Source organism: Ictalurus punctatus, unplaced genomic scaffold (assembly GCF_001660625.3).
Source record: "Ictalurus punctatus breed USDA103 unplaced genomic scaffold, Coco_2.0 tig00007095, whole genome shotgun sequence".
NCBI classification, from domain to species: domain Eukaryota; kingdom Metazoa; phylum Chordata; class Actinopteri; order Siluriformes; family Ictaluridae; genus Ictalurus; species Ictalurus punctatus.
The window spans coordinates 20,581-34,144 of record NW_026521130.1 but is presented as its reverse complement, the minus strand read 5'-3'; the positions used below and the strand labels follow the sequence as shown (position 1 = coordinate 34,144).

The window sequence follows — 13,564 nt, the reverse complement described above, 5'->3', positions numbered from 1 at the left end:
TTTGCACTATATTTCTTAGTTTATATATATTTATACTACTTGAAAAGCGGTTTACTGTACTTCCAACTTCTTAATATCATTACAGTTCTACTGTCCTGCATATCCTACAATTCTGCTTTTTATAGAGTTTCTCTATTACTATAAGATTCTATTAAAGTTATTCATGTGTGTGTATGAGGAAGAGAGTGTGTGTGTATGTATGTTTTTAGCACTCCTCAGCTCGTACACTTCTTTTTGACTTTTTTACTATTACTGCTCTTAAATTGCTCGTAATTCCAATCCGCCTAATCCCGCTTCTATGTGTCTAGGTGCCGGTGCCCGTCGTCAGTCCCCTCTCTCTCCGTTACTGGACCTGGATCAGGGTTTGGACCTGGATCTGGACACTCATTACCAGCTTGTGCATCTCACTGCTGATATCATGATGCTACTTAACTATCTTCGCAGCACCCCCCCCAAGAATGGAGATCCGGGGTTCCCCCCTCTTCTTCGGTACAGAATCTGCCCCACGAACGTGCGTGTTGACGCCTCTACACAGTCAGACCCAGAACCCCCCTCCAGCTTCCAATCCGAGGATGATGATGTTGTCTTCTCCGATCCGGGCCCCGACCATCCATCCCTCTTCTCACCCACCAGTCCGCCCGACTCTCAGTGGTCCGCTCACTTCACCCACCCTGATTTCCCCATGTCCCCAGGACGCACCCCATTTTCCTCCCCCTCTTACTCTCCTCCAGACTACGCACCCACCCGTCCTGTGAATTACCAATAAAATTACATTTTTACTCATACTCAATCTCCCTCGTGTTTATTTCATGTCATTTTTATCCACAACATTTCCCCCCTCTGAGGCTATGAAGCCTCATACAATACTTTAATTAAGCGTGGAGGAACTGATTCTGCCGCACCCCATGGCCGTCCCCCGCTAGCTGTCGGAGGATTACGAAGCCTAACGAAGCCATAATCCCTGCGCCCGTCCCCGTTCTCAAATGGGTCCCTTAAATTAACCACTTCTACGCAACACTGATCCGACATGTGTAGATGTACCTCGTTATAACTCTTAACCCTTAACTTACTTCTCCTCTTATATATATATATATATATCTCATTTTGAATCTAACTACTTTGATTATACCCTACATCGATTATAAGTGTGATTAACTGAGTTTCCCTAATCATTCATTACTACTACTACTGCCGTACGTTTTGTATTTGTCGGGACCTGCAGATTCTTGCTTCCCCTCAAAAACCAAACCCCAGTCTTTCGCAGTCAGGGGTGGGCGAAAAAACCTCCTACAAGGGAAAAATTCCCACCCTGCCAGCACTATGTGCTCGGCAGCACCATTATACTTTTCTGTGCCTGATTGCGTCACATCACAAACATTTTATAACATTTTATAACAATACTTGACAGTCTGTTGTATGCAGTATCTGTATCTCTCTGTATGCTGGTTGTCTTCAGCTCAAGCACTTTACGTACTGTAGAGAGCCACCCTTTGGGGAGAGGTTAGGCTAGCACGTACACCCAGGGTATGGATCTTCACATCTTCTCATCCTGTCTGCCACAGAGCAGACCCCCCGTTGACGCTTCGTACCGGACCTTCACGTCTTCCCCACCATCTCGTCATTGGAGGATTGAGCATCCTCCAGGGGTTGCATGTTCTAGTCCGCTGCTTCTAGTCCGCTGCTGCCCTGTAGTCAGCCTTCTCTCGCGGCTCCGGGACTCCCACCTCTGGGTGAACACCTCCGAACACCTCCCCCCGTTGAGGCGGTGACGCCTCACACATAACACTGATAACACTGCACTTAGCTGTGTTCCTGTGAATATATAGCTCCATACATAATAGTTAGTGGTCTTATATATGTTTTCCGATTCATCTGCAATTACTCCAGCGGCCGTCCATCATAAGGAACAGACACAGACATGGGTCGACCCATAAGCATTTCATGCGGTGTTAGATACATATTGCTGTTAGTCTGCATGTGATAGGTCATTAGTCAATTGCTCTAATCAATCGAATAACACCTCTCTTAAAGGGGTTTTCCACTCTCATGTATAGTTATCCCTGTAAAATAGTTCTAGTCTGTTTACTTTTAAAACCCGATTGACAAAGATACATTCTTATCCCTTCCTGTTTTTCATTTACCAGAAAGATATTGAGAAAGGAAACCAAAATTCCTTTAGTCTAAAAATTTGTGGTGCACACTACCCGAACATATTAATATTCCATCTGTGCTAACGAGTGATAATCCCAATAAGATAGAACTAAAATAGAGTAAATGAGGTTGAGATCTAGATATGCATTTACAGTACTCTAACCACTTTTACCCCACTAATTTACATTCAAAACAACCTAGTGAAGTTGGTTCTATGTGTACAGCACTAGTCTGTAGTCTAAATGGTATACATGCATGTACATGCATTTTGTTTCTTATTAATTTATAACTGTACCAAAATACTGTACTCAAAATATCACTCAGATCCTTCATACATGACATTTAAATGTTGCTCACTTTGGAGGAATGTGAATATGTATTAACTTTTATTTTAGACTAAGTTAATCATCTGTGAGCTTTGTTTCAATTTACCACCACGTTGTTACCCTGGCTGAACGCACAATTGTAAGAAGCATAAGATTCGCCCTATAATTTTATCCATTTCATTTTAAACTGTATTTGACCATATTAAGGTAGTGTTAAATCTACTCATATCACATGAGTAGATTTAACAGATTTAACATTCCCCATCCTTCACTGCGGCCCACAAACATGGCTGGCTGCCATGGACCGCAATTCCCAGATCTCACACACATAAAAATACCACACCTGCATCCAGTTCACAGCTCTCAGTTTTTATCAGTTTTCAGCTGCTGTATAACATATTATCAATTCAATTCACTTCACAGGTTCTCGAGTTTGTGACCACTGCTTTGTATTATTCAATATTGTAACTCGTATACTTTGTATGACATATCCATAGCACACCGTATAGCACATATGTATATACATATACACACCCACACATATATATATTTGCATAACTACTCTATTTACCAATCTACGGTTCAGGAAAAAACACTTCAAACTACACTATTGTAAAGGGACCGTAATTAAACTACCTCCCAAACTCATATCAGCACAACATGTCGGCAAAAGTAAGTAATCAAATCATCACTAATGTTACGGACTCAGATATCACATCTGTAACAGGCGTACAACACATTATACAGAATTTAAAAAATGTGCAGACTACTACTGCCATCTGATCTTACTAATTACTTATCATTGGACATATACACAGCATTTAAAGAGAAAACATGCAGAAATTATTCAGAGAATAGAATTCGCCAGAAGAATTCGCACTTACACTGCTTAAGATATTGTATAGACATGTACCCATATAGGAATCACCGATACAAATTAATTATGGTTACTCCAGCTCTTGTTAGCGAGTCAGTTCATGAAGGTAGACTGCTCGCTGAAACCAAATGTTTAGGCTCAACATTATCTCAACAGGGAGGACGTGACCTAGCCTGATACGGACCACATTGTGATCAGCCTGAGACTGTTACCTCGGGTCGGTTTTACTTTTCAGGGTTTTTTTATTAATATCACTCAAAACGAACAGGTTCACATGTCAGCTGATCAATTTTATCATTAGTCAGGCAAAGATAAAGATGTCTGTGCAGAAGAAACTAAGTGGCACAATACACACCACATAAACTATTATTAAAGTTCTCTTCGGACTGATAACATCAAGACATGCTGATTGATTTTAATTTTTACAGGAATATATCCACGTGTATATATATATATTGAATCACTTCGATTTTAATGTAGAGCGTAAGATAAAGGATTGGAAAAAAGGGGTAAAAACAGAAATCTCTCGCACGCGCTCTCTCCCTCTCTCGCGCGCTCGGTGGTTTAGATAACGTTCTCATTCAGTTTACAAACATGGAATCATACCGACTTCCAATTACCGTTAAAGGCACGCAAGCTATTGACTCGTCACAATCTATATATAGGACTGTACGCAGTCTAGATCATGATCAGTAAATTATACAATGACGGTGTGTTCTTCCGAACATCACCCTCTGGTCTGAACAGGAACTCTTAGCCCTGTGGTATAAGGCGCCCCCACCCCAGCTACTCTACTGAACCAGTGTTCTCTCGACCCAATGGTAGGGGAGTGTGTAAAGATCCCTGCGGAGACCGGAGCTCAGGGGGCACGGGGACGGGGGGGTGTTCTTAACTGTACCTCAAGGTCCTGCAGTATACCCAAATCAATAGTGCTCATAGGCATGGGGTCATCAAGGTTATCAGATTGCCAGAGAGTGGCGAGTGTTGATAACAATTCTGCCTCTGGTGGGGTTACCAGCGGGACGGCAGCTACGTCTCCCGCTTCAGCTCGGGGGGAGGTAACAGGGTCAATATCATCGTATGGAGAGGAGAGGAACGAAGAGCCTGTTGAGCTACCGGCATCCGACTGGGCCGGTCTATCCAGCCTGTCAACAGCCCGTCGTTTAGCCTGGGCTCGCGTGCCGTAGGCCGGACCCATAAATGAGGTATCCGAGTCGCTGTCGGTTAACACCTCCGCCTCCATGGGCTGCCCTGTAGTGGCAGGGCCCGGGGTTGTTGGTCCTCCCCGTCCCGTACCTGCTCCGGCCCAGACGCACTGGTTCAGGTGGTACCAATGATCTCTCTCTTCAACTCTCACAGCCGAGGCTGTTGCAGCGACCACAGTGAAGGGTCCTTCCCGACGTGCCCCGAGGGGGCTTTTCCTCTTAAACATACGAATGTGTATTTTATCCCCGGGTGCCACTAAACGTACATCCTCCCGTACCCCGTCCCCACCATGGATTGCTTCTCTAACCTGTGAATATAACTGTCTGTGAATTTGAGTGAGGATTCGCATATAATCCTGCATTTCGCCCTCCAATTGAGCCTCAGACGGCTCTGTGTATGGACCTTTGGTGTATGCCATAGGCATTGGGCGCCCAGTGAGCATTTCATGAGGAGTCAAGTGCGTCATACGATTGATTTGTGATCGTATCTTCATCAATGCCAGTGGTAAGGCTTGGACCCAGTTTAGGTGTCATTCATCGCATATTTTTGCCAATTTATTAGTTAGGGTGCGGTACCCTGGATCCATCGCGCTTTGGGACTCAGGAAGATATACACATCCTAGCTTATGATCAATCTTCAAGGCCGATGTAACATTCTTAAGGACGTTACTTATGAAGTGTATGCCATTGTCTGAACTCAAAAAATCAGGGATACCGAATCGAGGTATGACCTCACAACATAAAAATTTAGCGGCGGACTCCACATCTTCCCCAGAAGTAGCAGTCGCCTCCACCCACCGGCTGAAGCGGTCCACTATTACCAGAAGGAAGCGTTTCCCATCCACCTGTAACTCCGCTCCCATGTCTATATGAGTCATCATTAGATGCCGAAACGGTCCCGTCGGCGGGGGAATATGTCCTAAGGGGGTGGTGAGGTTCTTTCGCACGTTGTGGTTGATGCACACAGCACATACATTTACCATTTGGTCCACTTGTGAGGCCAGCTGAGGGGACCACCATTCCTGACGGATTTTCCGGATCATTTCAGTCTTATTGACATGATCCACGCCATGGGCGTCTTTGATCAAGCATGGGAGGAGGCTGACTGGGGCTATACACAACCCTTCCACACTGCGCCATATCCCCGCACCGTCTTTTTGAGCCCCCCGTTTTAACCAGGACAAAATTTCACTTACTCCTGCATCGTTTTGTATCTCTTTCAAGCGGGCTCCATTGTGTCCCTGTGGATGCCGCAGCCGCCTACTTTCTCCGTCCTGAGTTAGGAACCTCCCCCGTCTAGGCCCTGTGGCAGCTTCCGCAAAAACAATATATTATTATTCTCATTTTTGGGGCTTTTACCTAGACATCACATTCGTAATTTATAGCATAAAAATAAAGGGTCCAAATGGACTAACTCACTCATTTCTCAATAATGGCCCGACAATATACACTTTTCTCCCACCTTCAGTTTTCCTGTTCCTGGATCACACAATCTGGGAATATGTTGTTATATATTACAGGTCTAGTAATTCTTATTTACCCAATGGGCAGTCGTACAGATGTCTAAAATATGTACCATTGGCGTGCATGCTCTAAAATATGCATATATTTATATATATATATATATATATATACACTTACATATTAATATTATTATTATTTTTTTTTTTTACACTTATACAGCAGTTATGGATATTAAATTAATTATAACACACACACAGTCTAGCGACTCACCGAACGTATGTACCGGATTCGAAATATTCAAAGTCCGCAAGATATCTCACAATGCTCCGCATTACCCAGCTCACTCTGAAGAACTCACACACACCGAATTGTCTTACCTTTTCCCCCCTTTTTTTTTTTTTTTTCCTTGTCCTTCCACACAGACGCACAGATAAGAACGGACAGGAACACACACACATACACCCCCCCTTTCTATCAACAACGCAGGCAAGCTCACATACACACATTGTATTCCACATTATTACACTTATTTATGTTACTACATGAAGTTTTCAAAGTATAAAGCACCTCCATACCAGCTCCATATGCATGGAGCATATAGTCATACAAATTAAATCCAACTTTCTCCAAAAAAAAATTCTTTTCTCTGAATCTTATCCAACTTATCCAATACTTCAGGTATGGAGCTCATGTTCAGAGCACTAATAAATACATCTTCCCTGTCTCCAAAACTTACACGCTCTCACACCACACTCATATTATAAGCACATATATTATAAGCACGCACATTTGTTAGTACATATTCCATTCATACACCGGGCATGCTGTATTGCACGACCCGGACCTGGGCCCAGGATTTATTCCCCTCTCTATCCAGCCCTGGAATCTAATCTATCTACCTTTTATCTAATCCTTTTCCAGCGGTATTAGGGGTCCCCACCAATGCAGCCGCCAGTAGACTGCTAGTCTAGTCTAGTAGCCGGTATCTGGGGTCTGAGGCCTCATTTTCCACCTGCTTTCTATCCAGCCCTGGAGTACTTCTCTATTTCTCTACTCTTTTTTCCTACCTTTTTTTCCCTTCCTCCAGCGGTATTGCAGGACTTTCACTCACACAACACATATACCATTTCTTTATTACAATTATAAAAAGTACATTCTACAATCTACACTTCTCTTACCTCTTCTCACTCACTCCAGGTTCTTTTGGAGACCCACTTAGTCTTTCTTCCCACCCCGGGGCTTCTCAATCGTAACAACAGACCACTAAAACAGAGCTTTGACATAACAGGCGTCTGCAATGCCTTTTCCTATACGGCCTGTCTGTTGCTTAGAGAGCGAAGTCCCACGGGAGAGATTCTAGACATGTAGATCTTAGCCCAGTCCCATCTGGGGTGCCAAATGTTGGTTCGAATTTAGCCTATTACCCAAAAACATTTAAAACTCAACTTAGAAGCCAATACTCACATCTACCTCTGAGCCCAGTTGGAGATAGAAAAAACACACCAGCCGTGAGTGAGAAGAAGCAAGGGTCCAGCTTTATTGTTCCATTCCACCACACGAGATCCACACCGATGAGAATTCTCAAAAGTGATCCCAATACCCTGAGCTTAAGCTCCAGTATTTATACTGTGTTTACACACTAGATAACCCATAGGTTTCCAGAAAAGGCCTATTTCACTTACCCATAGAATTGAAACCAGGGGTTTTACTTTACACATAAAATCAGAACCCAGGCATTTCCAACAACCCAGGAAACAAAAACCCAGGGTTTCTAGTTACCTAGGTTGTCAAAAACCAAGATTCCCATTTACCTAGGTTTTCAAAAACCAGGATTCTCTTTTACCTAGGTTTTCAAAAACCAGGATTCTCATTTCCCTAGGTTAAAAAAATGACGTAAGCAAGACGACTAAACAACCGGGAGGGACCTTGGTCTTATCGTTATCTCGAGGGGGGGGGCAGCCACCCTTATAACTGGCTTTCTTCATGGTTCTCTAAAAATTAAGGCTTTCCTTGCGAGACGAGAATCTTCACCATCTGAATCATGAGTAAGTTATATTTTCCTTTTTTTCCTGTATTTCTCGTTTATAATTTATTTTCATATTTGCACTATATTTCTTAGTTTATATATATTTATACTACTTGAAAAGCGGTTTACTGTACTTCCAACTTCTTAATATCATTACAGTTCTACTGTCCTGCATATCCTACAATTCTGCTTTTTATAGAGTTTCTCTATTACTATAAGATTCTATTAAAGTTATTCATGTGTGTGTATGAGGAAGAGAGTGTGTGTGTATGTATGTTTTTAGCACTCCTCAGCTCGTACACTTCTTTTTGACTTTTTTACTATTACTGCTCTTAAATTGCTCGTAATTCCAATCCGCCTAATCCCGCTTCTATGTGTCTAGGTGCCGGTGCCCGTCGTCAGTCCCCTCTCTCTCCGTTACTGGACCTGGATCAGGGTTTGGACCTGGATCTGGACACTCATTACCAGCTTGTGCATCTCACTGCTGATATCATGATGCTACTTAACTATCTTCGCAGCACCCCCCCCAAGAATGGAGATCCGGGGTTCCCCCCTCTTCTTCGGTACAGAATCTGCCCCACGAACGTGCGTGTTGACGCCTCTACACAGTCAGACCCAGAACCCCCCTCCAGCTTCCAATCCGAGGATGATGATGTTGTCTTCTCCGATCCGGGCCCCGACCATCCATCCCTCTTCTCACCCACCAGTCCGCCCGACTCTCAGTGGTCCGCTCACTTCACCCACCCTGATTTCCCCATGTCCCCAGGACGCACCCCATTTTCCTCCCCCTCTTACTCTCCTCCAGACTACGCACCCACCCGTCCTGTGAATTACCAATAAAATTACATTTTTACTCATACTCAATCTCCCTCGTGTTTATTTCATGTCATTTTTATCCACAACATTTCCCCCCTCTGAGGCTATGAAGCCTCATACAATACTTTAATTAAGCGTGGAGGAACTGATTCTGCCGCACCCCATGGCCGTCCCCCGCTAGCTGTCGGAGGATTACGAAGCCTAACGAAGCCATAATCCCTGCGCCCGTCCCCGTTCTCAAATGGGTCCCTTAAATTAACCACTTCTACGCAACACTGATCCGACATGTGTAGATGTACCTCGTTATAACTCTTAACCCTTAACTTACTTCTCCTCTTATATATATATATATATATATATCTCATTTTGAATCTAACTACTTTGATTATACCCTACATCGATTATAAGTGTGATTAACTGAGTTTCCCTAATCATTCATTACTACTACTACTGCCGTACGTTTTGTATTTGTCGGGACCTGCAGATTCTTGCTTCCCCTCAAAAACCAAACCCCAGTCTTTCGCAGTCAGGGGTGGGCGAAAAAAACCTCCTACAAGGGAAAAATTCCCACCCTGCCAGCACTATGTGCTCGGCAGCACCATTATACTTTTCTGTGCCTGATTGCGTCACATCACAAACATTTTATAACATTTTATAACAATACTTGACAGTCTGTTGTATGCAGTATCTGTATCTCTCTGTATGCTGGTTGTCTTCAGCTCAAGCACTTTACGTACTGTAGAGAGCCACCCTTTGGGGAGAGGTTAGGCTAGCACGTACACCCAGGGTATGGATCTTTACATCTTCTCATCCTGTCTGCCACAGAGCAGACCCCCCGTTGACGCTTCGTACCGGACCTTCACGTCTTCCCCACCATCTCGTCATTGGAGGATTGAGCATCCTCCAGGGGTTGCATGTTCTAGTCCGCTGCTTCTAGTCCGCTGCTTCCCTGTAGTCAGCCTTCTCTCGCGGCTCCGGGACTCCCACCTCTGGGTGAACACCTCCGAACACCTCCCCCCGTTGAGGCGGTGACGCCTCACACATAACACTGATAACACTGCACTTAGCTGTGTTCCTGTGAATATATAGCTCCATACATAATAGTTAGTGGTCTTATATATGTTTTCCGATTCATCTGCAATTACTCCAGCGGCCGTCCATCATAAGGAACAGACACAGACATGGGTCGACCCATAAGCATTTCATGCGGTGTTAGATACATATTGCTGTTAGTCTGCATGTGATAGGTCATTAGTCAATTGCTCTAATCAATCGAATAACACCTCTCTTAAAGGGGTTTTCCACTCTCATGTATAGTTATCCCTGTAAAATAGTTCTAGTCTGTTTACTTTTAAAACCCGATTGACAAAGATACATTCTTATCCCTTCCTGTTTTTCATTTACCAGAAAGATATTGAGAAAGGAAACCAAAATTCCTTTAGTCTAAAAATTTGTGGTGCACACTACCCGAACATATTAATATTCCATCTGTGCTAACGAGTGATAATCCCAATAAGATAGAACTAAAATAGAGTAAATGAGGTTGAGATCTAGATATGCATTTACAGTACTCTAACCACTTTTACCCCACTAATTTACATTCAAAACAACCTAGTGAAGTTGGTTCTATGTGTACAGCACTAGTCTGTAGTCTAAATGGTATACATGCATGTACATGCATTTTGTTTCTTATTAATTTATAACTGTACCAAAATACTGTACTCAAAATATCACTCAGATCCTTCATACATGACATTTAAATGTTGCTCACTTTGGAGGAATGTGAATATGTATTAACTTTTATTTTAGACTAAGTTAATCATCTGTGAGCTTTGTTTCAATTTACCACCACGTTGTTACCCTGGCTGAACGCACAATTGTAAGAAGCATAAGATTCGCCCTATAATTTTATCCATTTCATTTTAAACTGTATTTGACCATATTAAGGTAGTGTTAAATCTACTCATATCACATGAGTAGATTTAACAGATTTAACATTCCCCATCCTTCACTGCGGCCCACAAACATGGCTGGCTGCCATGGACCGCAATTCCCAGATCACACACACATAAAAATACCACACCTGCATCCAGTTCACAGCTCTCAGTTTTTATCAGTGTTCAGCTGCTGTATAACATATTATCAATTCAATTCACTTCACAGGTTCTCGAGTTTGTGACCACTGCTTTGTATTATTCAATATTGTAACTCGTATACTTTGTATGACATATCCATAGCACACCGTATAGCACATATGTATATACATATACACACCCACACATATATATATTTGCATAACTACTCTATTTACCAATCTACGGTTCAGGAAAAAACACTTCAAACTACACTATTGTAAAGGGACCGTAATTAAACTACCTCCCAAACTCATATCAGCACAACATGTCGGCAAAAGTAAGTAATCAAATCATCACTAATGTTACGGACTCAGATATCACATCTGTAACAGGCGTACAACACATTATACAGAATTTAAAAAATGTGCAGACTACTACTGCCATCTGATCTTACTAATTACTTATCATTGGACATATACACAGCATTTAAAGAGAAAACATGCAGAAATTATTCAGAGAATAGAATTCGCCAGAAGAATTCGCACTTACACTGCTTAAGATATTGTATAGACATGTACCCATATAGGAATCACCGATACAAATTAATTATGGTTACTCCAGCTCTTGTTAGCGAGTCAGTTCATGAAGGTAGACTGCTCGCTGAAACCAAATGTTTAGGCTCAACATTATCTCAACAGGGAGGACGTGACCTAGCCTGATACGGACCACATTGTGATCAGCCTGAGACTGTTACCTCGGGTCGGTTTTACTTTTCAGGGTTTTTTTATTAATATCACTCAAAACGAACAGGTTCACATGTCAGCTGATCAATTTTATCATTAGTCAGGCAAAGATAAAGATGTCTGTGCAGAAGAAACTAAGTGGCACAATACACACCACATAAACTATTATTAAAGTTCTCTTCGGACTGATAACATCAAGACATGCTGATTGATTTTAATTTTTACAGGAATATATCCACGTGTATATATATATATATTGAATCACTTCGATTTTAATGTAGAGCGTAAGATAAAGGATTGGAAAAAAGGGGTAAAAACAGAAATCTCTCGCACGCGCTCTCTCCCTCTCTCGCGCGCTCGGTGGTTTAGATAACGTTCTCATTCAGTTTACAAACATGGAATCATACCGACTTCCAATTACCGTTAAAGGCACGCAAGCTATTGACCCGTCACAATCTATATATAGGACTGTACGCAGTCTAGATCATGATCAGTAAATTATACAATGACGGTGTGTTCTTCCGAACATCACCCTCTGGTCTGAACAGGAACTCTTAGCCCTGTGGTATAAGGCGCCCCCACCCCAGCTACTCTACTGAACCAGTGTTCTCTCGACCCAATGGTAGGGGAGTGTGTAAAGATCCCTGCGGAGACCGGAGCTCAGGGGGCACGGGGACGGGGGGGTGTTCTTAACTGTACCTCAAGGTCCTGCAGTATACCCAAATCAATAGTGCTCATAGGCATGGGGTCATCAAGGTTATCAGATTGCCAGAGAGTGGCGAGTGTTGATAACAATTCTGCCTCTGGTGGGGTTACCAGCGGGACGGCAGCTACGTCTCCCGCTTCAGCTCGGGGGGAGGTAACAGGGTCAATATCATCGTATGGAGAGGAGAGGAACGAAGAGCCTGTTGAGCTACCGGCATCCGACTGGGCCGGTCTATCCAGCCTGTCAACAGCCCGTCGTTTAGCCTGGGCTCGCGTGCCGTAGGCCGGACCCATAAATGAGGTATCCGAGTCGCTGTCGGTTAACACCTCCGCCTCCATGGGCTGCCCTGTAGTGGCAGGGCCCGGGGTTGTTGGTCCTCCCCGTCCCGTACCTGCTCCGGCCCAGACGCACTGGTTCAGGTGGTACCAATGATCTCTCTCTTCAACTCTCACAGCCGAGGCTGTTGCAGCGACCACAGTGAAGGGTCCTTCCCGACGTGCCCCGAGGGGGCTTTTCCTCTTAAACATACGAATGTGTATTTTATCCCCGGGTGCCACTAAACGTACATCCTCCCGTACCCCGTCCCCACCATGGATTGCTTCTCTAACCTGTGAATATAACTGTCTGTGAATTTGAGTGAGGATTCGCATATAATCCTGCATTTCGCCCTCCAATTGAGCCTCAGACGGCTCTGTGTATGGACCTTTGGTGTATGCCATAGGCATTGGGCGCCCAGTGAGCATTTCATGAGGAGTCAAGTGCGTCATACGATTGATTTGTGATCGTATCTTCATCAATGCCAGTGGTAAGGCTTGGACCCAGTTTAGGTGTCATTCATCGCATATTTTTGCCAATTTATTAGTTAGGGTGCGGTACCCTGGATCCATCGCGCTTTGGGACTCAGGAAGATATACACATCCTAGCTTATGATCAATCTTCAAGGCCGATGTAACATTCTTAAGGACGTTACTTATGAAGTGTATGCCATTGTCTGAACTCAAAAAATCAGGGATACCGAATCGAGGTATGACCTCACAACATAAAAATTTAGCGGCGGACTCCACATCTTCCCCAGAAGTAGCAGTCGCCTCCACCCACCGGCTGAAGCGGTCCACTATTACCAGAAGGAAGCGTTTCCCATCCACCTGTAACTCCGCTCCCATGTCTATATGAGT

The 13,564-nt window shown here is 43.6% G+C and overlaps 1 protein-coding gene across 1 annotated transcript; it reads right to left on the bottom strand.

Annotated features, from left to right (window-relative positions):
- Positions 1-5,082: 5,082 nt before the first annotated feature.
- LOC128631804 (protein NYNRIN) lies at positions 5,083-6,177 on the bottom strand. Its single transcript, XM_053679353.1, has 2 exons — positions 5,979-6,177; positions 5,083-5,871 (listed from the first exon to the last, which is right to left on the bottom strand). The coding sequence occupies exons 1-2, from the start codon at positions 5,980-5,982 to the stop codon at positions 5,090-5,092; spliced, it is 786 nt and encodes a 261-aa protein (XP_053535328.1). The 5' UTR covers positions 5,983-6,177; the 3' UTR covers positions 5,083-5,089.
- Between the last annotated feature and the right edge of the window lie 7,387 nt (positions 6,178-13,564).